We start from the raw sequence: 26,975 nt of genomic DNA on the forward strand, positions 1-26,975 counted from the left end.
ATGTTTCAAGAAGAGACAGGAGCTATCTACCAGGTGCAGCTATTCAATACACAATGTGTAGACTTTTGTTTTGGATTTTTTTCTTCAATTTTTTGTCCTTTTAGAGGCTTTTGAGCGAACAAGTGGTGGAGACGTTAATGGAGGTTGCTCAGAGGGTGGAGCTGATTCTGAAGGTACATCCCTCTGTCTGTATTTCTGTTTGTCTGTCAGCCGTGTTGTTAGTGCCTGTCTTGTACTTCTTTCACAGGATCCTCAGGACAGCCTTGTTGTACTGAGTGGCTGTGGGACTTCTGGTCGAATGGCTTTCCTCATCACGGTAAATGTTGTCCTGAAATGCTCCCCCACGTGATTTACTCCCACTTGCACACCAGGAATAAGAAAGCAAACACTATTTAAGTTCACAGTCCTTTTTTCCACAGCAGCCATGAAAAAGATCTACTGGTCTCATAATGATAAAAAGACAATTTTTTAATGCTCGAGAATGAAAAGTGATGTCGCAAAGCAAAGCAGACTAGGATAATGACACTTTAATGAAATCATCTGATCAAATCTCACTTGTTTTATGAAAAATGACGTCCTGTGTTTGTGTGTGTGTGTGTTGTTAGTCAGTTTTCAACAGAGCACTGAAGGAGCTGAACCAGAGTCCAGTCTATTCGTACATCATTGCAGGAGGAGACAGGTTTGTTGGAGTTTAGTTACATTAAACAAGATTATACTTATTATACTTATGTATGTGTATATATTTATATATATATATATACATCTCATTTTTACTCAGAGCTCTGCTATCCTCCCAAGAAGCTCCTGAAGATGACCCCGAACTGGGCATGCTCAGTCTGAAGAAGGTAAGGGGCATGGTGTGTTCACTCGTTTGCATGCAGACAAACTGAAACTGTTCTCGGCACCCTGTAGGTCTGTGAGGGAAAGAAGCGGGTCTTGTTCATTGGTATTTCCTGCGGATTATCTGTAAGTCACTCCGATTGGTCGTCATCTGAATTTTGCAAACTGGCACGTGACTTGATTTAGTTAGTTTGTGTGCTATTGATTTCTGGCTGCTTAGGCTCCATTCGTGGCAGGTCAGCTGGACTTCTGCCTGCGGCACTCTGACGTCTACACTCCTGTACTGGTTGGCTTCAATCCCGCACACCAGGCCAGGTGCGTCAGTGTGTGTACACATGTGGTCGTTAAATTAGAGGCAGTGTTGAAATAAAATCCAAAATGACCATCTTTTAGGGATGAGCCCATGCCAGGCTCCACACTGACTTTTCGCAGCGTGGTGCAAAGGATGCAGGCGCTGGCCAAAAGAAGTCATAAGGCCTTCCTCCTCAACCCAGCAGTCGGAGTATGAACCATGACTTGTTATCATCATACTTTAGTTTGACTCAAGAGAGCAGTGGGTCTGTAATTTGGCTCTTGACTCTGTGTGTTCAGCCAGAGGCCATCAGTGGCTCTTCCAGGATGAAGGGAGGCAGCGCCACTAAGATTCTCCTGGAGGTCGTCCTGTCTGCCGCTCACGCTGCCGCCTTCGCAAACACACCCATCACATACAAGTAAGCAGAAAACAAGGGAAAGCTTGCACCTTTAAAGGTGTTGGTAGGCATAGGTGTTACCCCCAAGTGGCAACCTCCATTGCTGTGAAGTGAAACCTATGCGGAAGTGCGTGAAACGTCCACTTGAGGGTGGATACAGAGGAAGTCAGTCTCCATAAGTAAAATATCCAACTTCACAGCAGAAATAAACATGTTTACAACCTGGTACAACTGTACTGAGGGTACATTTTTTATAGAACTCACCTGTTCAAATGATATTAAAGCTTAAAGTTATAAATAATTAACAGTGTGGTTTGTTTGAGCACCCAGGTGTCATTTGGCCCACCTCAGGTCTGCAGATAATCCACGTCTTTGCCGATTTTTTAGATCAGACGGGAGGCGGAAGAGGAACCACCACCACACTCTGAGCTTTTAAACCTCTCTTCAGAAACCCGCGGTATAAACTGATGGTATAGATAGAAATAAATACTAAAGTTGAATAGATACACTTACTTTTGAGAAATGTACACTGATTGTTCATGTTCTCTTTCATTGTGTTTCATTGTGTGCTGCTGACCTCTAGAGGTCATTGCTGAAAAGAGATCCTGTGATTGTACAGTCATTATTTACTAGACTGTACATGCGTGCACAGCGCTGAATGAATGAACACATGTCCAAACATCTTTGTACCTGCCTTTATTATCTAAAGACAGCTGCTTTGTGTTTGTTTCTTTAGGGGCGTGCTGCAGTGCATGAAGGCATACGAGCAAACTCTGGATATCACTTACGCTCAGAGCGAGGGGATGACTGCTCTGTTGGAGGCAGCTGGACAGAGGTGGAACATCCTGTTTTACACCTCTCACTTTATCCTTGACATTTCACAGTGACACGCTGAAATGAAACAGCAGTGACTTTTTCGAAAAAAAAACCCAGTTAATTTCATTTGTTAGGAGGTGGATGGAAACGCATCGGAAACTCTCCACTGAAACCCACAATAATGACATTAGTCAAGGTGGATTAGCTTCTGCCAAAGCTTCCAGTGATCTACAGCCCACACGGGCACAACATGATCCTTTTTCTACCCATCAAACAGACAGTATTGCAGACATTCACAGTGTGTAAGATGATATAATTGTATGTTCTGTTAATTAAATTTGAACTTTCTAATGTGTGTGTTTCAGTTTGCGGCGTGGCGGGCGTGTGTGTTACCTGGGTTGGGGCTCCCTCGCTGTGCTGGGCCTCGTCGACGCCAGCGAGTGTGACCCCACGTTTGGAGCAGGTGAGAGGAGTGTGATGTACGAGCACGTGGATGGTAACACCGTGCAGAATCACACACAGGAGATGCAGTAAATCTAAAACAATCTGTGGCTAATGAGCACAGATGTGAAGAGTCATCTGCAAGAGACACATCTTTTACATTTGCATGATATATATTCTGTGTGTGTGTGTGTGTGTGTGTGTGAGAGACTATGACGATGTTCGAGGCTTCATCAGTGGAGGATACAGAGAGCTGAGCAACAGTGAGGGTCCCCTGAATTCACTGGTATGTGAAGGGAAACAACAAACGAACATCTGTTTAAACTAAAGAGAATCAAAGAAGAAGTAATTATTGCAAACAGAGAACGATATGACACAATTCTACCACTGCATGGTTTCAAACGATGAAACACTGACACTTTACGGGAGATTTAACATTTCTCTGTCAGTGCCAGCTGACTCCAAACATGAAGATTTCTCTTCTGAAGACCTTACAAAGTATTAAAATGTCTCAAATCCAAGTCCAATCCAATTAAAGTGAAATCTAGCTCATATTTTGTGTGTAATGACACATCTGTCTGTGCTGTAGATTAACCCAGAAGCGTATTAGTATGAAATACATCCCGGGTGTACCTGCTTCACGATGTCTGCTTTTAATTCATCCGCTTTAATCTCTCTATCAGACCCCTTTAATTAAGTTTGCACTTAGTATTTATTTTTTTTATCTGCTTTGTAAAGAAGAGAAACATTTGTTATTTTGTATATTTAAAGATGCAAAATTGTCGATCCGGCTGTTCTGCTACTGGATTATGTGTCATGTGAAGTGTGAACCATCTTTTTTCTCCTGTATGTCGTTGTTGGAGATCAGAATTGCTTATCCAACCCTTCCAAATGCTCCATATCCTGTAACAAATATCATAACAAAAGAAGCAATTGTTATAAACAATTAGGGTTACACAGCTAGTTAGATGTTTTAACTTATACAATGTTTGTTCTTACATTATTTGTCCATAGGGCACTTCCCTTTATCGATGTTTTACTCAGACTGGCAGGGTAAGGTAAAGTTCAGGTTAATGTATAAATAGAGGGATTTGAGAACAGAATGAGTCAGGGACAGGTCAGAGAGATGACATCAAGATACTCATTAGGTGATATGTTGAAGTAAGCTGTTTAAATGCATTATGTGCAAATTGACTGTTAACAATTTACAGGGGTTGAGACAGTCCATCTTCAGGAAAATGTACAAGAACCAACTGTCAGAGAGCCTTTTTCTCTGTAACCCTTTTAGTGTGTTGCACTGTGAAACTCTCCTCTTGTACAAGAACAATAAATTCAACTTAAACTTTTGAATCCGATCCTCCTTATTTAAGGGTTTTTCTTTAAAAATTCCCGTAACAGCAATCAAAGGCTGAAGAAAGAAAAGAAAAAGCATTCTTAGGTGTTAGTAAGAGTTTAACAACCCGGCTAATCGGCTTCGTCAGGACTGTGTGGGTGTGATTTGAAGAGATTTGATTGGCAGTGGTCTGGCATCACAGTCATTACACAGTCACAGTCAAATGTTGCTGGATCACACCTCACAGCAAGATTGTTTGTCTCTATGTGGCCTCTCGCCCCAATGGCTCCAACTCCCTGTGACCCTGACAAGGATAAGCGTTTATGGAAAATGAATGAATGTTGCCGAGTTCTTTTTGGACCCAGTTATGAAGACGACTTTAAACATTTCATATGTTTCCTTCCCTCCAGGGTCCGGATTTTTGCATAGCACATGAGGATTTCTTGCGTCTAGTCCTGCCCTCCCTCACTGACAAGGACTTTGTTCTTCTTCTCTACACGCACTCTGGTGAGATATGACAATGTCTGGATTCTGTCCAGTTCGAATCAAACATATTCGTCGTGACGGATTCTCTCTCCCCGCAGATGATGTCAGCGAAGTGGTGAAGCTGGCGCGCAGAGTGAGAGGGAAGACGTCCAACCTCCACGCTGTTTATCATCGGGTCGATGGAGACACTGCAGCTGCTGCACAACAAGTAGCTGTCTGTCTGTCTGTCTGTGTGGCTGTCTGTCTGTCTTGCTGTGTGTGTCACATACAGTCTGCGTTGTTCTTGCAGGATGATGTCAATGATCTGTGTTCATCTTCACTACACATCACTTGGCCGTCACCTGCTTCAGGGAGCTTGCTGCGCATGGTACAGCACAAACACACACATTGATCCAGTGACCCATTAGAGTGTGTTTTCATATAGATACAGAAGGAGTGTGTGTTTATTAAATGTTAAGACACTCATTTAGTCTTTCAGTTTTTTATAATTTCTCGTGTTCTATAACTCTATTTCAGATGGCAGCTTATGTGTTTATGCTTTCACTGTTTGCTCTCAGTGTAGCTTATATAAATGCACAGAGGACAGAAAATCGATGCCGCCTCTCTCTCTCTCTCTCTCTCTCTCTCTCTCTCTCTCTCTCCCTCTCTCTCACTCTCTCATCAGCAGTGGGAGCTGTCCACCAAGCTGCTGCTGAACGCCGTGAGCACCGGCGCTCACGTCTTAAAGGGGAAGATTTACCACAACCACATGATCGACGTGCAGGCCACCAACAGCAAACTGTACTGCAGAGCCACACGTTTACTCCAGGTACAGTTACACCCGCGGTGCCTCATCCTTTTTCTGAGTTTAATGAGTTAATGAGTATCACAGTCTATAGGTAGGTCTATAGTCTATATATATATATTCTATAGTGTAGGACATGTCTCCTTCTCCCTCCCCCCCAGCCACATTTCACTTTCTCCAGGCCCCTTCATTGCCTTTTCCTCCTCCATCCACCAGGTGTCCTCATATTTCCTTCCTTTCTCCATCAACCTGACTTCCTGACTCATCTTCACACCTGTTCCCACTTCCCTCATCTGCACTACTTCTCCTGCCAACAACTAAAATCCGAGATTTCCTCCTGTCAGGCCTCTCGCTTGGTCACTCTTCTTGGTTTCCTCCATCAACGTCCTCTTCATTCTCTTGCATTTGTCATGAAGTCTGTACTGTGAGAACACAGTGGTGGTGATGGTGTGTGATATAATGCTGTAAAGCATTTTTACATAACACGCTCGTACCCACTCGACCCAAGTCACAAAATAGTTGCACGCCTCATGCTCCTTCCAGAAGCTGTCCGGCTGTCCTCAGTCCCAATGTGAGGAAGCTCTTCTGAAGGCCATCTACCAAGTGGACAAGCTGACAGTGGACATCACATCGTCTGATATCAACACACATACACGTGCTGCCAGGAACAGGACCAAGGTGAGGATGCACTAAGGTGGGTAAAGTACTGGATCAGTGGCTGGCTGTGTTACATTTTCTCTGTGTTATGTGTGTAGGTGGTCCCTCTGGCTTTGGTCTGTTTGCTGACTGGTTGCTCTCTCGTGGAGGCGAGGTCTCATTTGGAGCAACAGCCAATTGTAAGGGACGCTGTGGAGGCGTGCCTATCGTAACTGACATTGCATGAGGTCACGAAGGCCCTTCGCAGATCTACTATATAGATGCATTCAATCAATCTTCTATTAACCCTTCACAGAGAGGTCATGGGTCGGTCTTAATGTTGGACTCAGATACATTGATTTCTACTATATTTAGTTTAATTATGACAGCTGACACCGGTGCACACGTCATTGGTTATTGCTTTGAATATGAGCCAATATTAATTATAAGACACAAAATGAACTATACTGTATTGAGGTTTGAATTTTGGAGGTTTGTTTTGAAATATGTTGTTTCATATAAGATGTTAGATTATAGAAAATACAGGTAATAAAAATGACACTTTCTGTACTTTTTGAGTCTCCTGGTGTATTAAACTCCTCCTGACCAATTATTATCTCCGTTTAACGACTCACTAATGAACTCAAATATATTTATGTTACACTGAATCAGAACTAAACGTCATATATTGCATAACTGAATTACGTCAGCAAGTCCAGGGCTGATCCTGGGGTGATGTTTGATGTTTCACCCTGTTCTGTAACAGTTTTCAGGAGGCACCATATCGGTCTGCGTGATGCAAGTCAGCCTCAATCCCTGTGTGATTCAACACACACACACACACACACAGGTTCTGGATTAGCGTGACGTGTGTGTATCTTGAGAGCAGTTGAGCAGCTTTGGAAACACCTTTTGGAGCAGAGCCAAACTCAGTAGGGAAGCACAGGAAGGCAAACATCAAAAAGCATGACCAAGTATTTTTCAGTATTTATAGGAACATGTGTGAAGTAATAAAAAGGGGTAGTGTTTGTCACCTGGAGACAAATCCAAGGACTGTTACTTTAGACAGTGAAACATTTGATAGTCTATATTCTGAAATTGTAGTTGAGGCAAAGCACATGGTGCTCCAACTGAGAAAAACAATGTCAAATGAGCCAGATCAAAAACATCTGCGATGATCGTGACACTGCTTGTTTAGTCAGTTACCTGCATTGCTGCTGCCGACACAGTACAACAGAGCTGAATGCATTTTTAATTTGTGATCATCGCAGCCTTCGAAAACATATTTACACCGCTCACACGTCCGGTCATTGTTATGAATAATCCCCAGCAAACGCTGTCAAGGTTTGTTTTTAGTGAAAAACAGTGAAATAAAGAGATCACCATCCTGTGCGTTTTTATTTAATTTCTCAACATTATTACATTCATATGTTCATTTGCTCTGGGTACATGATGTTCACTTGGTCATGTCACAGACTGATGGACAGCCAAAAACAGACCAATAGCAGCATAGGTACACACACACCCTCTTGGTACCACAAATAGGAGGCTTTTGTCAGACTAAACAATAATAGATACACATGTTTTACCTCATTCACACTGTCCTGAACACAGATGCAGAATATCTCGGTGAGGGGAGTAAGGGTACATTTAGGGAGTAAGCCTGGAGCCCAGCTCACTCAGCTTGGTTTGGGTTAAATGTGAGAAAATACTCCTTAGGGGGTCTTAAAATATATATTATTCCAGCATTTTTTAAAGAGCAGCTTTGATCCATTTCAGCTTCTTTAACAGGCTCTCTGATTCTGCTGGAGAACCGCTTACAGAGAGAGGAGATGTCAGGAAACAACTCTGAAAAACTCTGTTTTTGTTGATCTACCTTCATATAACCACAGATACAGTAAGGCATCAGTAACACGCTTTCACGCTGTTGTTACACATGGCTGGTTATGCAAACCCCACCTGAATCTACAGCATGTAACACCTTATTAAAAAGAGCTCTTGAATTTATGCAGCAGAGGAAGGTTTACATCAACCTGACGTCTACCTCCAGGATTTTTGTGTGCTCGAAACACACCGTTATGCTCAGTGTCACTTAGTTTTTCAACTGGATTCCTGGAAAAGAAATGCATGTACAGTAAATGATCACAGTAATTGGACTATGCAAATATAACGAGGTACACTTACTGAAGAGTTTACGCATAAGCATGTTTAAAGGGAACTGAATACGATAAAACTACTAAAATACAGAATACATTTTTAAGAAACGAATCCAAAAGATACTTAAATGAATAGCTCAACATTTTTTTTCAAACGTGCTAATTCACTTTCTTGCCGAACCAGATGAGAAGATTGACATCTTTCATCCGTGTGCTACATTAGAAGATGTAACCGGGAGTTATTATTAGCTTAGCTTAGCTGGCATAGACACTGTATGCAAAGAGGAAACTGCTGGCTTGGCTCTGTCCAGAGGTTAGAACAATGTGGCAACTCTAATGGTCACTAAGTAACACGTTATGTTTTCCTGGCAACCACATTACTCCGAGAAAATCACTACACCCGGCTAATCACTACCCCCGGCCCAGCAAAAAACTCCTTGTGTGTGTATGTAATGAGTATATATAAAATATATAGAATAATATATTATATATATATAATATATATATATATATATATATATATAATATTATATATATATATATATATATATATATATATATGATATATACATAAACACATACATAAACAGATACAGCAATTAATTAGTAAGTTAGTAGATGGATTCTGTTATCTTTCACAATCTTTGGACAAATCCAGGCTAGCAGTTTCCCCCTGCTTTGAGTCTTTGTGCTAAGCTACGCTAACGGTCCCCCTTGCTTGACATGAAAGTTGCGTCAATCCTTTCATCTAACTCCAGGCAAATTTTTTTCAAAACTATTCCTTTAAGGTAATCAGGTTATGTCACTGAGCTTCAGTGGGTTTAAACCGAAGTATTATTTTCAGACTAAGCAGGTAATGCTAGAAGACGATGCAAACTGGCTGCCCTTACCCCTGAGAATACAGCACTGAGTTAATGATAGACAGACTTGTACTGATTCATAAACCAAGCATCAATACACTGGTTCTGTCAAATACTACTAAAACAGTCAATTAACATCTAACATATAATCGAGGTACTCGGTATATTAATGGCTAAATGAGTCATTAAACCTGTCGTCCACTTGAACACACAACCGAGTTCACATAACACACTCAGTGTCAGAATAGTACACATACAGTACAGAAATACACATGAAGTCAACTTAAAAAATGAAGATATATAACCATTACAAATGTATGTCATGATTAAATAGGATAAGGTGATGGTTTCAAGTTTCAATATTCTACGGGTAAATCACTGGGACTCCTCCTACACTGGATCTGGAGTGATAAAGTGCTTCGAGTGTTTTTTTGGTTACAGTTTTTACCTACATAATTCTACCCCTGAAGGGTTAATGGGAGTCTCTGTCAATCCACACCATATGTTGAGTTTCTGTGAGTTAATAGTCATCCAGTTCCTCGTCACACTCCTTGGGTTTGCGACGTTTGACCCTGGCTGGTGACCGGCTCCTCCTCTGGCCCGCACCACCACCGCTGGATACACCAGCAGATATTTTGGGCACTTCTATGGAGTTAACAGGATTTTGGGGTGATTCTGTGTTAATGTCCTCCAACGAGCCGGGCTGGGACTCCACAGAGGTCCTGGTGAACTGATGGAGGAGAGCAACAGCCTCTCCTTTCTTTTCCTTCACCTCTCCGTCCTTATCCTCTTTAACAGCATCTTTTACAACCTCCTCTTCACCTCCCTCTTCTCCGCAGTCTTTCTCCCCCTCCTCTCCTGTGGCTCCAGCCGCCTCACATCCCGATTCGTCCGCACTGGTATCACTCGGACGCTTGTCGTCAGAGTCTGACTCTTCGGCGTCTGCCTCCTCTCCTTCGGTCACCCCCTGTTCCTGAGAGTTAAACAAAATAACAGTAAATCTTCTCTGACCACTTGTAATTAACTAAATTGGGCAGCTACGTGGCAGTAATTATAGCTACATACTAATTGCACAGCAAGAGCACAAGTAATTAGTTTCATTGTATCAGTGCTGGGAGGCAGAAGGTTTTTGTGACTGTCAATAACAGCAGACGTCCATCAGTGGAAGCACTGAGGTGCTGCCAAACAAAACAGATTTGTTCAGTCTGTCTAATTGGATAGCCAGATTATCTTTTCCCACAGGCTTAGACTTAGTGATTAGGGTTGCTGTAGGTCAGATTCTTCTTTAAGGTACAGTACACTTTAACCCAGCAGTCATGTCCAGGCACTCAGCGGTGATTTAAAAATAGTAGGAACAGTTACTTATGTGATCCAACCTACTTTATATTACTTAAAAGCAGTTAAATAATTCAATTATTGCTTAAAATCTCAGAACCTGGGTTTTATTTTTGTAGTTTTGGTCAAGTGGTTCAAGTGATTTTGTGAGATCACTTGAACCACTTTACTTGGAGGTAACCTGATCTCGTGTTGCATATTCATGTGCATGGATCAATATTCTGAAAGTCGTTTATCTTACCTGGGGTGAGGCTCCTTCCTCCTCCGATGCCTCTTTTTCCTGCTCCCCACTCTCTTCCCCCTCTCTGGTACCATCATCTCCGTCATCTTCATCCTCTGCCTCGGCTGAAGCGCTGACGTTTCCCTCCACAAACTCTTCTGCCGGCGATGTAGATTCATCATTTGTCGAATTTTTCGCGCCGCTGTCATCCTCCGTTTCCCCAGATGCCTCCTCTTCTCCACTTTCCTTGCCAGTCGTCGTTTCTTCTTCTTCTTCTTCTGGCTTTAATTCTTCTGCCTCTCCCTCCTTCTCCTCACCTTCACTATGTTCAGTGGTCTCTCCTTCCTCTCCTGTTGTTGCCTCTTTTACCGTCTCCTTGTCACTCTCCTCTTCCCCAGTTTCTGTCTCTCCCTCGTTGCCCCCTGTCTCCCCTTCATCCTCTGCACTCTTCCCTTCTTCCTCTCCGGCTTTCTCTTCATCATCCGCTGTTTCATCCTCACCCGTGTTGTTGCTAGTTTCTTCAGCATCTTCTCCTTCTGCTGATTCCTCCTCTACCTCTTCTCCCTCTTCTGCTTTGTCGCTCTCCTCCTCATTTCCGCCACACTGACATTGACATTGTGCCTCTGCTGCCTCTCCATTTCCTGATATCTCCTCTTCCCCAGCTTCCTCACCACCGTTTACCTGTTCCTCATCACCTATGCTGTTTTCCTCTTTTTCCTCCTCTACCTCCTCCCCTTCTCCTGCCTCACCCACATCTTCTTTTTCCTCAGCTTCCTCTGGGATTGTCTCCTCTAGAACATCAGCTTTGATATCCTCTTTAGTTTCCTCCTCCTCTTCCTCCTCAACTACCTCTAAATTCCTCCCCTCCTCATCTACCGCCACGCTATCATCTTTCTCCTCCGCTGGCGGTGGCGCGGCTGCAGGCGATGGGCTTTTCTTCAGCTGCAGTATTTTAAGGAGGTCAAACTCCATCACCACTGGTGCTTCTGCTGCTGGTGGATTTGTTCTGAGAGGTCGGGCGGCCATTTTCTTGCGGACGCAAGCATCGCAGGGACAGTACTCGTCATCGCTTCGCTGGTCGCTGCAATCGCCTGTCATCTCCCCATCACTGAGGGAGTCACCGGTTTTCACTGACTGGTTCTTCATGACCTGAAAAGTAAATCAAACATTATCTATCTGTCTTTCAGGCAGCATTACCTTAATAGATATACAGAGGATCTGTGGTGGAATTACCTTCAACATACGACGCCTCTTCTCTGTCATGGTGGACTCCCTGGAGAGGTTCTCTCCTTGCGGAGGCCGGGGTGATTTCCCCAACTTGCCAGCACGACTCTGAATCTTCCTCATCTCTCGTTGGATGCTGCTCTGGATGCGCCGGCTCACTTCGTCCCTGAGCTCAGAGATCATAGTGTTAAGGATGAGGCTGTCGTCCAGGTCCCAACGGACTTTGAACTCTGCCATCGCGTTAATGTAGTGGTTCATGAACTGTTTCTCTATCTTCTTCAAGAGGTGCAAGACCCACACCGGATCAGGGTCTTGGGATACTTTTCTTGACAATGATGCTCGCAAGACAGTAGGAGGCGTGCCTGAGCTGGAACCCTCCAGCGTCTCCCGTTCATTATCAGTGGGGGATTTGGAGCTGTCGATAGCCTCTGAAGATGAGGGATTCTCAGTGGCTTTCGGGCTGTCCAGACTTGGAGGGACTGTACTTTGTTCTTCACTCTGTACTGGTTCCTGTGCTGGTTCTTCGTCTATCGTCTTAGTTTGCTCCGTAGATGTCTCGTCAGGTTCTACCTCAGTTTCCTTGTGTCCTACCTCTGCGTTTCCTTCCCCATCCTCTTCTACAACCTTTTCCGCTTCCTCATCCTCATGTAGAGATTCTTCCTCATTGGTCTTGTTTTGCGTTGTTTCATCCCCACCTTGGTTTTCGTTCTCCTTTCCTGATCCACCGGAGCCACTGCTCATACCCACGCCGGATGAGGATCTCGGTGGAGTCACCTGCTCTTTACTAACGTCAATGTCTCTGGGTTCAGTGAGCCAGAGGGATTGAAGGATAGCCATAATGTCCTCATAGCGCTGGTTGCAGTTCTTCTGTTGGTCGTAGCCAGGGCTCACTACAGGCTCAATGAGCTGGAGCTGGGCCAGACAGTCCAAGAACCCCCTGGCTGATGTGCTCAGTCTACGACCATAAACTGGAGACACCTACAGACAGCAGAGAATATGGATAATGTTACATGTATATTTTATTTAAGGGTTCTACAAGCCAAAATGGTTAGGGGGCCAGTGATATAGAAGGACCTGACCTTTTGTTTGTTACATAACCAAGAAGATATTCAAACTGGCTTACCTCAGGCATGCTGCGGCATCGACCCGGAGAAGAGCTCAGGAGAACTTTCATCACTGCAACTGAAGAATGCCAGTTCCTGGGCAGAGACTCGCTGCTCAACAACGGCTGAGTGTTTGGATGGGGAGAAGTTCTTTCTGCATCGCCTGGAGCTGGATCTGAACTCTTTTCCTCCTCTGCTGCATCACATTCAGCTTCCTCCTCTTTGTCTTCTTCCTCTTCTGCCTCATCTTCCGGACTTTCCTTTGCTGCCTCTTCTCCAGGTTTCTCTTCCATCGTTTTCTCCTCATCACCAAGTGCAAGCGTGGTGCTGTCGGTGGGAATGCTCCGTAGCCAGTCACTGACAACCTCGTTGGGGGAAGCGTTGGGGAGACAGGCAGGTGTCAGTTCCTCCTGATCTGCATTGTTCCTGCTTTTCTGACTTCTCCCACTTTTCTCACTCTTGGGCTTGTCACCGGTTTCGCTGGCCTTCGACTGTCGGCTTTGTGGACGCCCGGCAGCCATGGTTTCCTTCAGCAGGTCAGCAGCGGACAGAGAGTGAGACAGAATGCTCTCAGTACATGACTCCACTTTGCTGTTTGGTCTGGAGCTGTGTTCAGAACAGGGGCTTGAGGATTCTTTCTTTTGAGAATTTGATGTTTTAGGCTTGAGGCGACAGGGGCTCTTGGAGTGGACACTGGCCGCCTTGTTGTCTGCAACATCTTTCCCTTTAGACTTACTAGCCGGTCTACTGACAGCTTGGTGTTCATTATTTGCTGAATCACCAGTAGTTTTTTTAACACTGGCACTTGCAGGGGATTTGCTGCGGATTTTAGCACTTGCTGATGACAGTGCAGACGAGGTCCGGTTGTCTGAGGCGTTCATGTTGTTTGCTGTTGTGTCAAGCAGTTGACCTGCTGCTTTGACACTGCAGTTACAACAAGACTTGTGTGACCTGCTGCTTTTGGCTGAAAGTGCACTGGATGCTCTAACTGTTTTCTGCTCTCCACCATCTTCACCTTTATCCTCGCTCTGTCCTGGTGTTTCGATAGTAGGGATATCGACCGCTGGAGGATTGTGAGACAAGGTGCTTTTACTGCCATTATGGTTGGACTTTTGAGACCTTGTTCCCTCCACATTTTCCTCCATGGCAGACCGCTCTGTGCTTTTAGGACCCTTACTCTCAGCATTTATTGGATAATTAAAACTGGACTTGCCGCTGTCTGAGTCAGCCGTTTCTTGGTCTTCTGGCAACCCAAGAGAGACTGACCCTGAAGAGTTTCGACTCAGTGGTTGCTCGCTGCCTCCTGATTCTCTCCTCTGCTTTGTGGTTGAGGACGACAGAGCGCTGGCAGCTCGCTCCGAAGTCTCCTCGTTATCTTCCTTTCCCCCTTCCTCCTTATCCTCCACCTCTTTGTCTTTCTTTGCCGAAGCTGCTCCACAGTGACAATTGGACCTGCTGGATTTAGCTGAGGTTCTGGAGTGAACTGACAAGGCACTGGGCCCTCTTGTCTCTCCGACATTGGGGCCAGGCGACAATTGCTGCGCAGAGTGAGGATTTCTGGGTGATACAGCAGGGGCTTTGGGTGAGTGGGTCCGTGGGGATCGTGTCCTCCTGGGTGAGAGTGTTTGGCCTTCCTTATCAACCCCTTCTGGTGTTTTGATGGTGACATTAGGACTTGGTGACACCGGTTTGAGATTCTTGCCAGAATTTGACTTGTGTGAAGATTTTGACTTTACGGACATGGCACTAGCCACTCTCTCTTCATTTGGTTTCTCGCCTCCATTTGTTTCAATAGATGGAACACCTGTTTCATTTGGATTTGGAGATGCCGCGGTACAGTTTGACTTCTGGGATTTGGAGGACTTGGCAGAGGCGTGGGATTTCCCTGACGTGGCACTAGGGGCTCTGTCCTCCATGCTGTCCACCTCCGGCTTTGTTGTCTCTTTGGCTGGAGAAGCCACACTTGAACTTGTGTCACAATTTGTGTGGCGAGACTTTGCAGAGGAAGCCGATTTACCGGATAAAACACTTGCAGCCCGGTCCTCAGCCTTTTCACCGTCTGCTGCATTGTCTCCTGTTTCAGAATCTGTCCTCTCTTCATTTTCCATTTTAGTAGAGATTACACTTTGTGGCCTCTGCTGTGTTTCCTCCTCTACCATCTCCTTGTCTTTTTCCTCAGCTACCCTCAGGCTCTGAGATACCTCGATTTCATTGCCATTATTGTTTGACTTTGAAGACTTTGCGTTAGATTTAAGTGATCTGACAGACATTTGACTCTCTGCCCTTTTTTCTCCATCTCCTCCGGTTTCGGATCTTGGAGAATGTGACCGTTCGGAAGCTTTGGTGGACTTATGGGATCTGTTGGACTTGGCCGACATGGCACTCGCTGCTCTCTCCTCTGTCTCCGTTCCTTCTTCCTGACCTGTTGCTTCTATAACAGGTTCATCAGCTGCCTTAGCACCTGGAGATACTGCTCTCACACAATGACTGCAAGTGGACTTGTGAGATGTGCCGGACTTTGCTGACACGTGTGATTTAGTCGATTTAGCAGACAGGACACTCTCGGGTCTTTCTGCTTTGCCAGCTGAATCACTTGGCTTTAAAAAAGCACCAGATTTGGCTGACAAGGAGCTGAGTGCTCGCCCTATAGCGTTCTCCCCCTCTTCTTCCTCTCCTGTCCCAGCATCAGGCAACTCAGCTGACTTGTGAGACTTCCTGGACTTCGCAGACAGGTTGGACCGAGCCGACATGGCACTGTGACTTCTCTCCTCTTCTTTTTCTTCTCTGTTGCTATTACAGCCAGACTTGTGTGATCTATGAGACGCGTGGCTTGTAGCCGAGGTGGCACTAGGAGCCCTTTCTTCCTCTTCTTCTTTTCCTGTTGCCTCAGGATCAGACGTTGTGGACATGGGACTAGTTGCTCTGCCCTCTAGGACATTTGATATTGCAGAGGAGCGCCCACACTTGGTGAGGTTGCTCTTGTTGGACTGTGTTGACACGGCTGAAACATCTGAGCCAGCATCATCATCATCACCACTGCCATTATTGGCATTCTCTTGGTTGGGGGCGGGTGTGGCAGGCTTTGGAGAAGCTCTGTGGGAATGATGGGACCTCTGCGATGCTCTACTATTGGAGTTGCCCACACGTTTGCAGCCTCCGCAATCAGGACATACACTGGATGTTCTTGACTGAGTGCCTGTGTGACCAGACAAGCCACTACCAGCCCTCTTTATCTCTTCATCCTCATCATCAGCCGCTGCTTCAGCTCTTGTATGTGGGGTGTCTCCTCCACAGCGACAGGAAGAGGCTGCAGATACCGCTCTGCTTCCTCTCTCTCCCCCGTCCACTTGCTTGTTGTTCTTGGCGGAACAGGCCGAGGCGTTTCTCGTTGCAAAGGCCGGGGTTGGGGATGGTCCGTTGCTATGACTGCACTGTGAGACGCTGGGTGGCAGGTCATCATCCTGGTCCTCTTTCAGTGATTGCAGGATATGTGAAGAGCTGCTGATTGCAGAAGGCGGACGCTCCTCCTCGTCCTCCATCATTGCTTCATCTTCTACTGATTTCTGGCTGAATGGTCGCTGGTTGCTGTCCACGGCAACTACTTCACTGCGGCTGCAGGACCGGCTCACCTTGCGCACCTCGACATGGGTATCTCCATCCTGCTCCACCTCGACTCTGTGCTCAACTTGCTCCGTCAAACACATCTCCTCCTGGACCAGTTGGCTCTGCTCGGAACCGGAGCCTCCTCCACTGTTGGAGAGTTGCGCTCGACAGCGCACAACCCTCCTGGAATTACACGACGAGGAAGAGCTAGAGGAATGTGTATGTCTCATCATAGTGTGGCTGGATGTGCGTGGGGGAGGGACAGGAGGTTTTTTGTGGATGTGTGCTGGGTTTTCCCACAAGTCGTACTGCTGTTCGTGTCTCTGGTAGCAGCAGGGGCAGTGGCTCCCCTCTGAGACACGGTGCCGAGGTTGGCTTGAATAATCCACACCCTCTGGATCGAAGGACGTGGAATCAGGGTCGGAGCAGCTCTCTGATTGACCCTGCTGCAGGTAATGGGGCTGGGCCTGGCTTAGGGGGCAACATTCATTGGTTGTCGGAGATTTTTTAATTTGTGTGGACCACTGGAGGGTCTCCTCATTTTGGAGACGAAAACGCACCCTCATCTCTACCGAGAGGCTGCCGTCTTTATTGACCAAGACGCGCTTTTCAATGTCTTCGTTCACAATACCCGGTCTGGCCTGGGAGCAGGTGCTGACACCATTGCCGTATGACTTCTCTGAAGACAAGGAGAAGCGGGCCGAGCGGTTTGAGGAATCTGAACGAGGGTGGATGATGCTTTTTTTGGTTTCCAGACCAAAGTTAACTGAAGGGGAGGGAGAGAGGAAAAAGAAATGTAAATGTAACCTGTATTTTACTCCTTTAGGATTGTTGAGTGTATATTGAAATACCTGCGCCTTTTTTACATTTGTGAAGATGAACAGCTTACCATTTTTCTTGCTTTCATGCCCTTCACTGCACTCGCTGGCTCCATGAGATGAGGATCTTGTTCCCTGAGTAGCAGGAGATCGGGCCCCGTTTCCAGGAGTCCTGGGGCCAAGACCAGGCAGTTTTTCCTCAGAGCTCTTCCTGATAAAGTTTACCAGCAACGGGCTGAAGGCTTCCCTCCCAACACACACCAACACACCTGGACATGTGATCAGGCTTTGCACGCTGTCGATCTGAAAACAAATCCAGACAGTGTCAGGAGTTTCCACCACACCAAGACAAAACACACCTTAAATCAGGACCGTGCCCTCAAAATCGAAGCACGTCTTACCCTGCGTCCCTCTGCAGTGTAGAGTTTGCGTACATGAAACTGCATCACTTCAGACACCTCATCAAGAAAGGCCCTCAGGCTCCTTGTTGACCTCCTGCTGAGCACTATGCTCCTCCTCATCCCCGGCTCGCTGTTCTTCACCAGCATGATCCGTCTCTGTCTGTAAGACAAATGACCGGGCAGTGTTGCGGATGAGCTTTCGGGCCGATGGGGCCTGTGGCCGTGATGGTACCAGATGGTCGGGCGTTTGCTGGCCAGCTCCATGTTGACTGGCTTAGCCTGGCGCCGGTCAGAGCAGAGGTAGCAGCCGCCATCCTGGAGCTGCTCCAGGTGTTTGATGGCATGGGTGCCACGGGGGGTGGTCACAGTCCGCACGCCAAATGGCAGCGGCACCTGTGGACACGTATGCATTCACACTTTATGTACAATACATACATCGATCTATTGTCGATGTGTCTTCAATTCTAAACTGTAGAGCTAATGCTGTTGCCAAGTTGAAAATATTAAAGAGCACTTCCGCATCTACACGCTCAGCTTCAAAAGACATTTTACACACACTAACCTTTTGGGAAAGGTCGTCTAGCAGGGCATCAAAGCATTTGAAGCTGCGCTTGTGGACCGCCATCCTGATGCCCCCGAACTGGCTGTCGCCGCTTTTGTAGAAGGTGATCCGCTTGGCCGGGGTGGCCGTGGTCACATGTGCGAGGCGTAAGTTGGAGGGGGGTGGCTGGGGCAGGGGCGAAACATGTTTAGATGGGGGGCGCGGGTCCCACATCCCTACCTGGACCGACTGCATGCTGAGATGTCACACACACCTAGGGATACACACAAATGTGGTTGTTGAATAGTGAAACAGTTAAAATCACAAATATATTTTTGTTTTTTTGCTCACACACTTTCTAATCACACTCACAAGATCACAACTGCTAATTAGGGTGTTTGATTGAGGATTCAGGACCGGACCTCCACTAACAGGACTACCTGGCATCCACATCCATACACGGACTACCTGTTACATGTGTCATTTGGCTACAAGAGGGGAAGCATTTTGACATTTCCAAATCAAACCAGTACATTTCCAAGTGATAGCTTCTTTAACTGACAAACCACCCCAAAAAAGTATTGTTTTCCTGCATTCCTTCATGCAGTGAATAACCAACATGCTTATAAACTGCCAGATTTCCAGACAATTCTCGTTCTCAATGTTCTATACAAAAAAAACAACAACATATTTGCTCAGTTTAGTCAAAAAATATGACATAAGCAACGTGTGGACTAATAGAAAACATAATGTGAATGAATCAAATGCAGCTACAAACATCGTCTACATCTATAGAGGTGTTAAGGACAGCTTCCCACTGCCTGCTATATTTAGTGCAGCGGCCTAGCACACATATAGAAATCCTATTTGGAAACGGACGTAGAAAGTTTCTGTCCAGCTTCTGCAGGGCGACATAAACCGGCTTGCATAATATACAGTACGTAACTGACGCTGTTTCGCATCGTCTCATAACGTCACGATTTACTGATTTGAGAAGTAAGACAAAAAACTTTATACTTTTCTTTTTGGTGTTGATTTCACAGCTGTGTGTGGATAATTGTATGATCACATAAGGAACTAACAGAGCTTGAAGCTGAGATTCTAAACTTTACATCAGCCCAGAGTGACACCTTGCTTTTCGTTCACTGCAATAATCATGACGATGAATAACTTTGATGACTTTCAGTAACCTGTGAAATAAGGTGAAGGTTATCAGCAGGCTTAGCAGGCTTTTAAATCACATGAGGCTAGACTACAGGCCAAATCACTGCTCTTAGCTGTAGACACTCCCAACGTGACGCTCTACTTTTTAATCCCTCTTCAGCTCCCGTCTCTTAACAACTTTACACCTGAAATATCACCCCGTGGATTTGATCCCGCCTGCAACAGTTTCACCGCATGATTTCTTTTTTTAAAATGAGCCACGACAGCGGCCGATTGGTTTCCAGGGTGACACAGCACAAACAAAATAGTTCCTGATTGAGATAATCTGGGTGACCGAGGCTGCTGATGGATACTTATTGTTCATCATCAAAAAAGACCAACAAAACAGTGATGACAGAGAATATAATTATCTGCTGAGCTGAGAATACACCTCTTTATTTTTACATTTAGACTTTGAAAGAGCTGCACAGTTACTTTCTCTACTGCAGCCTGACTTTTCAGTATCATTTGCCCATTTTTACATGTTTCTCGCTCACTTCTTACAATTTAAGAGACAACAAATGCAACAAAGCACCACTGATTGTGCGTCGATAGAACATTTTAACAATGAGACGCACGCAGTAGCCCTTTGAGGACGATGGCAAGAAGTTGGGGAACATTTTCAGGTAAAAAAAAACATGAAAAATAATGTAATAATGTAAAGTACTAGCAGTGAAAATCGACCCATTTTTAGCATATTATATCACAATAGATTATTTTACCACTAACTACAGACCCATTGTAACTTTGTCCACTAAAACACATAAGAACTTAAGAACAATTTCTGCCATTTAGCAATTATTTTGACAAGTAAGTACAATAGTCTCCATCTATTGGTTATACTACTCACATATTCAGGAAACATGGTCCAAAGAGGTGTGGAAAAAGCTGGAGAGGAATCTGTTCCTGTCCCTGCAGGGTCTGAGCGATCGAGTCAGACCAGGATTTTGTGCAATTTGTGTCAGAATGTGTGTATATATTTGTGTGTGTGTGTGTGTGGCAGCTTGAGTCATACACTAAGATCTACAGCAGTGGAGCCACTGGTTCCACAGCTCTCAGGGTAAAATGGCAGTCGGTAATCAGGCACACGGAGGAGGGAGAGGGAGGGAGGGTGGAGAGGAGAAATGAGGAGAAGAAGACAGGAGGAGGGGGAGGAGGAGGAGCGGGGGGGCTAAGGATAGAACCAAAAGCCTGCTTAAGTACGTGTGTGTGTGTGTGTGTGTGTGAAGGAGGGGGTTGCTATGGTGAGGCCAAGATGGTGGTGATGTTCTTATGCATGCCGCACTTGACCCAGTCGAGAAGCACATGCAAATTTGCAAGATTTGATGGTTTATTGTGTTCCCGACTGAAATGCTGTGGCACAAATTTAAAAAGATCATTCGGAAGAGTAACTCGTGACTGAAATGTTCCTACAGTTATGAGTTATGTCAGCGAGGGTAAAGGGGAGAAGAAGGCTGATGATTGTTAAATGAAAAATCAATGCGTTAAATTACATTTTCACATATCCATGTTTCTTTCAGCTGGTGTGTCTAGTTGGTCTGACCTCTAGTGGTCAGTCTGTGCAGTCTGTGTGTGTGTGTGTGTGCTATCTAAAATGTTTACTTTGGAGTCAGAGATATTACATTTTTAGCACATATTGCTCCTTTTTTTTTTGCATTGCTCTATCTTATTCTCCGTTTCTTTCTCTATGACTGTCTAACACACAAACACACACACATGGCTGTAGTCAAAGACTGAACTGTGATCACAGACAGTCTGTCTGACAGCGGGGTGAAAACACCAGCTGCTCCCATTGAACTGCCACATGGCCAAACTAGTTATTATTATTATTGAAGGACTGATGGAAAAATCAATGATGAGAGAATCAGGACCAGCTGGTCATCAGATCACCGATTATTATTACCCACTGTTGTTCTGTTGCCTTAATGTTTCGATAAACGCACATTATCTGATGAAAAGCTAGAGTTTTGGTACAAAGGGAAAGAGGTGAAGCGAAGGTAAATGGTAAAGGTGTGAACTGGGCTCGTTACCGCCCCTTGTGGTCGATGAGGGAAACAAAACACCCACTACAACTGCAGTTTCTTTTCCTAACCCTAACCTACAGTATAGGAAGCATCCCAGACTAACAAGCTCTTTGTCTGTCTGGTAGAGTACAGCTGGAAATGATGCTGATGAGAGTAAACCAAAACAGTAAGGGGCCAAAATAACCAAAACAGTGAGCTAAAAGGTGCTAAAACGGTGAGTGAAACAGAGCAAAACAGTGAGCTAAAAGGTGCTAAAACGGTGAGTGAAACAGAGAGGAACTGCAGAGCTGGCTGATAACACTCTGTGGGTTCATTAGTACAAGTGACCCTCCTTCACAGAAACGTAGTCTTTTGATCCATTGTTAATATAAAATGATTCGCCAGAGCAGTACTGCACTTGAACTGCAGATGTTTAATAGTGAACACAGTTTAATTATTTGATATTAAAAAGCCAAAATAAACAAGATATAGTGGCTATTTTACCACAAGCTCCAAGTGTGTATCTTCTTTTGACTCCATAAACTGAATTCAGTTGATGCAGTCACAATGCAACGAGGAAGGGAAACTTGAAAGACGATTTATTTGATTATTAATTCAAAAATTAGTCATAAACCTCAGCCTGGCTCATTACAGACTGGATTCTCTACATCATACAGTTTACATGTCCAAAAACGTGTATTGATTATTGATTAGTTACCTATGTAACTCCACTAATGTCTCTGTATATTATTATCCGCACCTTTTTTTCATGCTCACGTGCACTTATAGCATTAACAAACCTGTCCTGAACTGCGACACACTCAACTCCAACGAATCAGAACAGAAGATCAGCAGCCAGAAACATAACCCCACTATTCAATATGTATACTGGCTTTGCACATAAATAATAGCAGAACATAAATAACACGTTATAACACATAAAGGTATGAGACTTAAGTGGCTCTTACATGCCTGTTGTGCATGTTTAAAGATGGATTATGCAATTTATTTTCCAAAACTATACAATATTAACTATTATTTCTTGGGGTTTTGAACCTTTATTGTATAGAGACAGCCGAAGAGGGGCCGCTGCAGCAAGGACTGAGCCCCTGCAACATGCAGGTGAGTCACAAAACATTTTACTCATAGTATGTATTATGTAAGATGAGTAATTCTGGTGCGGGTGTTATCTTTAAAAAGAAAAGCAAAAGGTGATCCAGGTTGTAAAAAACCCTTTCTTTTAAAGGAAACCAACTGAAGGACGATTTTACAGGACTTCTCATTCAATTGCTGTTCAGGGACACTGCAGTGCAACATTGACTGGAGACTGTGTGAGATCGAGTTTGAACGGCAACAAAAATGTCATAGAAATATCTTTACAACACTCCTCTGAGGCGAGCTTACACATTACACTTTATCCATTTACAGGAGATAAATGTCCTTGACTAAAATATTACATAACTCAGATTTGTGTAACTCCTTTTTTTTCATCAATCTGTACGTATACAGCCTTAATTAGACACAAAGACAAAGCAGGTGGGCTCCAGGGAATTCTAGATAGACAGGAAGTCAGGGATGAGTAGCCTGTGCTGGCAGGAGCAGCTGGTCTCCGTGAGACTGTTGATGCTGATGAGTATTCCTCGTGGACAAATCAAGGAGAGCATCACTTGTGCATTGTTGATATTACACAACAGCTCTGAGGCAGAGACACGTCATCCTGCAGTGAGTTTAACAACAAAAACTCTTATTTAAAAAAATATATATATTATTAAATGATGCACCAACTTTTCTTTTCCTCTCCTGAAAATAGGAACAAAAGTGAGTGAGACTCTGCCAGTGCTGAAGCTGAACTGGTTCAGTCAGCAGGACAGAAGAAAGCAAAGCAGAGATTATATTTGTCTCTCATCCCATTAACAGGTGCTCAGCTGATCCTCACAACTGGATCACACACACACACACACACACACACACACACACACACACACAGTTATGAAACACATAAACAGCGCGCACACAGGTAAACAAACCAAACACATTGCCACTCACCACAGATCACACAGGTCAGGTGAGGCATCTGTCTTGTTTGGAGGAGTTTGCGCGTCAGTCTCACCGATATGGACGCATACCGACAGCACTGATGGAAGATCAACGTCCGGTTATAGATCCAGAAAAAAAAAAAGGACAAAACAAGAATTCAGGTGGTGTTTTGTTTAAATTCAGGAGCGACGTGTGCCGTGCCGCACCGCTCCGTTACGCACATCAGCCAGAGCCGCGCCGCGCGTTCGGTGTCCCCCCCACGGAGAGCCGAGACATGAGACGCATGTCCACGCTTCACACACGCGTCAAGCTGCTTCAACGCCGGAAGTACACTTCCAAATTAAAACATGCGCGTTTCAGTTTGTGCCGCATACATTAGCCAATGTTTACTATGTTTGATGACTATCATAGAGTCATATAGAGCATCTCTCTTTCAAAATAAAAGACATATTCATGTGACAGATTTATATGTTTGTTTGTTAATTTACAAAATTTAACATTTTGCATTTTTCCTTTAAATGTTAAGCGTAGTCTAATGTGTCTTCAGTGTACTGGTTTATGCTATTTTGCTGCTATGATGTTTTTTTATATACAGTGTCTGAGTATCCAGAAGAGTGCTTTTAAAAAATGTATTATTATTATTATTATATTATTATTCTTATATCTAACATAGTATAAAAAGTATACATGTACAAAAAATAAATAATAATAATAAGTGAGTCCACTATGTACATAGATCCCTTAGACAGTAAGTATTTGGGACACTAACAATTAGTTATTCTGTCCAGTAAACAAACAAACAAATACATAAATACGTTTGTAAAATGTGTAAAATATGAATTAAATTCACATTGAACTGTCTAATGTGATTGTTGCGTAATATTTTTTCAAAAAGAGATTTAAAAAAACAACAACAAACAAACAAAACTTTTATTTTTTTAAATGCACGACCGGAAATGGCGTATGGCCGCTTATATCTACCTTGGTATAATCCCCAATTAGTGTTGACGTTAGAGACCACCTTCTCCTCCTGTGTGGTTCTTCCAGAGGAGGAGAAAGGAGGCAGGAGAAGAAGAGGAGGAGGAGGAGGAGGAGGAGGAGGAGTGGGATTCACGTTAAAGAGGATTAGACCTTCCTGAGCCATCTGCTGTCTGCGCGCTGATAAGCCTCGTTACAGCTCGGGCGTTGTCTGATAAACTCACTCACATTTACAGAGACACTAACATTTCTACAAACAGCTGTCAGCCCAACTCATCAGGCTTAATAAGTGCGAATATTTTCTTTTTATATTGATATTCAGTCGTTAATGAATTAATTAAACATGACATGATGCTGTGAATTTATGTAACATTCAGTTATATGACAGAAACCTTCAAAATAAAGCTTAATTCAACAAATAACAGACATTCCAACACGTGCCTACGTGTGACGCAGTCGCGTTGACAGCGTCACACACGCACACATACACCTGCCGTCTCCATGGCAACCGAGCCCGCTTGTGTTGTTAGTTGAGGATGGATTCCCTCACAGAGAGTGAGATGGCACAGGTAGCGAGGCAGCAGGTAGGCTGAGCATTCACATGAACACCTGGAGGTTTAATGTGATCAGCTATGGTGCATTCAAAGGCTGCCGGGGATTTAACACACGAACATAATGGACACAAGAAAACATAAACCGTGCTTTTTTCAAAATAAAATAAAAATTTCAAAATAAAATAACTATTTATTTGACAGATAGTCACTTTGCAGATTATAAATGAATATACAACTCAATATGATGTGATAATAAATATGTGATGTATAGTTCTAAACTTATTGATCCCATGCAGGATAATTTAAAGGTATGTAAGATATTCACTGTATTAAATCATAAACTTAATATGCTGTATCATCAGTTCTTAAGGAAACATGCTAAGTTGTAGTAGTAATTGCTTGTTGTGGAAGGTGCTGACGGTTGAGAGATTAATTAAGAAAACCTCAAATCAAATTAATGCAGAAATCACATAATGGAAATGCTACTGCCAGCGAGTCTAATGCAACACTGACGACTGTTTTATAAAATAGAAACAAATGCCCAGAACAGCAGCAGCTGCCTATGTCTGAGGCCAGCTCCAGCATATACAAAGATACTAAATATTATAACTATAATGATGCACTTGTATCAGCTAAAATGTATAATGGCATAATAAAGACTTTTATTTTGTTGATAATACTTTTAAAGCATGCTTGTATTAGAGTGTTTTGTTCTACTTGCAGCACATATGACCTGTGTTCTTGTGTCTGTATGACTCTGACAGAGAGAGGCCGGCGTGCAGAGGCTCAGCTGTCACTTCTCCTGGCCAGAGTTCTGTGATGAGCGCCGCTGCTTCCATCAGGAGTTTGTGTACGATGTTGCCATGTTCGCCACGGCCTGCGGCTTCCCCTGGCCTGACGTGATCCGCGCAGCTGTGATCGCCAAAGGCATCTTCCCACAGCTGGACGGTCGGTCAGAGCAAACACATCATCCTTCCATTGTTGATCATCTAGTTTAGATGTTCTTTATCTTTTTTTTGCTGGGCTTTGGTTTATTAAATCCATCCGGGCTTTTATTGTTTTCTATCCATCCAGATCTGAATGTCCCCAAAATATTGTCCTTGCTGAGAGGTGTGCTGTGTGAGTGTTTGCCACACCTCACCTCCGTCCACAGACATGAGTTCACCCAGTACCTTGCAGACACCTGCATCACGCAGAGACAGAGGCTTTTCCACGCGGTGGTGGGTGGTGCTGCCAACATATCCATTGCTCAGCTACACTTGGAAGTGCAGTTGCCACCCACACCCTGTCCTCTAGCACAGGTAACAAAGACACTGTTCAATGCTTTGTGAAAAATAACCAGGTACCTCTTGTACATTAGTAGGATTGGAGTGGTGACCTCTTAACCTTTGCTTCTTTTTGCTTTGTTGCTCGTGCTGCAGGGCACAGATCTGCATGAGTGGGAGCATCAACGACATCAAGCCGAGCTCACCTCCAAGTTGCTTCAGAAGGAGGAGGAGCTGAAGGTGCTCCGAGCCGGCTCAAGAATTACTCTGGGAGCGGTTGATGTTCCTGAGGACGAGCAACTGGACAAAGAGGTCAGACTCACCGAGCGATAATCGAACAAGAAAGCATTTTTCATATCCTGACTAGTGTTGTTGTTCTGCGTAAGGGGGTGTCGGCGTTGGTTTGTGCAGCAGTGAAGGCCACAGAAGACCAGATGCGGGCGAGTCTGACCAGAGAGGCCTCGCTGATCAGTGATCTCCTGCAGCTCAAACTGCAGCAGGCAGCATTGGCCACCGGGAGGCTCCAAGATCACAGCTCTTCCAGTGCAGGCTCACATGCGGATTCATCGGGAAAGACAAAAACAGGACGGAGAAGGTCGGGAAATGCAGAGTGAGGACAGTGGACCTGGTTCAGTGATCATGTGCACAC

The 26,975-nt window shown here is 44.5% G+C and overlaps 2 protein-coding genes across 3 annotated transcripts; one reads left to right on the forward strand and one right to left on the reverse strand.

Annotated features, from left to right (window-relative positions):
* Nucleotides 1–26,975, forward strand: LOC104925358 (glucokinase regulatory protein). The gene is made up of 21 exons (XM_027291820.1): nt 1–33; nt 105–173; nt 248–316; nt 606–679; nt 779–845; nt 913–966; nt 1,061–1,155; nt 1,234–1,342; nt 1,432–1,550; nt 2,266–2,364; nt 2,711–2,808; nt 2,996–3,072; nt 4,530–4,626; nt 4,704–4,813; nt 4,895–4,972; nt 5,270–5,413; nt 5,933–6,067; nt 25,826–26,009; nt 26,136–26,362; nt 26,483–26,638; nt 26,713–26,975. Exons 1-21 carry the CDS (start codon nt 1–3, stop codon nt 26,938–26,940), a joined length of 2,322 nt encoding a protein of 773 aa, XP_027147621.1. The 3' UTR covers nt 26,941–26,975.
* Nucleotides 8,781–25,067, reverse strand: rp1l1a (rp1 like 1a). Of its 2 annotated transcripts, XM_027291710.1 has the most exons (10): nt 24,998–25,067; nt 24,511–24,569; nt 23,539–23,626; nt 18,308–18,560; nt 17,746–18,138; nt 17,416–17,647; nt 12,944–17,292; nt 11,830–12,798; nt 10,618–11,745; nt 8,781–10,014 (listed from the first exon to the last, which is right to left on the reverse strand). In XM_027291710.1, the coding sequence occupies exons 4-10, from the start codon at nt 18,539–18,541 to the stop codon at nt 9,562–9,564; spliced, it is 7,758 nt and encodes a 2,585-aa protein (XP_027147511.1). In that variant the 5' UTR covers nt 18,542–18,560; nt 23,539–23,626; nt 24,511–24,569; nt 24,998–25,067; the 3' UTR covers nt 8,781–9,561. The 2 variants fall into 2 exon arrangements, with proteins under 2 accessions (XP_027147511.1, XP_027147512.1); XM_027291711.1 differs by lacking the exons at nt 23,539–23,626; nt 24,511–24,569; nt 24,998–25,067 and adding an exon at nt 20,340–20,531.

This window comes from Larimichthys crocea, chromosome XIX (assembly GCF_000972845.2).
Source record: "Larimichthys crocea isolate SSNF chromosome XIX, L_crocea_2.0, whole genome shotgun sequence".
Lineage (NCBI taxonomy): Eukaryota > Metazoa > Chordata > Actinopteri > Sciaenidae > Larimichthys > Larimichthys crocea.

Excerpts from the sequence above, each read along its gene's own strand:
- rp1l1a (XM_027291710.1), bottom strand. The coding sequence starts at position 18,541 with ATGCAGTCGGTCCAGGTAGGGATGTGGGACCCGCGCCCCCCATCTAAA. Across the intron at positions 18,139-18,307 it reads TAGACGACCTTTCCCAAAAG|GTGCCGCTGCCATTTGGCGT; the intron begins GTTAGTGTGTGT and ends ACGTGTCCACAG. Across the intron at positions 17,293-17,415 it reads GCATGAAAGCAAGAAAAATG|TTAACTTTGGTCTGGAAACC; the intron begins GTAAGCTGTTCA and ends CCTCCCCTTCAG.
- LOC104925358 (XM_027291820.1), top strand. The coding sequence starts at position 1 with ATGTTTCAAGAAGAGACAGGAGCTATCTACCAG. Across the intron at positions 3,073-4,529 it reads AGGGTCCCCTGAATTCACTG|GGTCCGGATTTTTGCATAGC; the intron begins GTATGTGAAGGG and ends CCTTCCCTCCAG. Across the intron at positions 4,973-5,269 it reads CAGGGAGCTTGCTGCGCATG|CAGTGGGAGCTGTCCACCAA; the intron begins GTACAGCACAAA and ends CTCTCTCATCAG.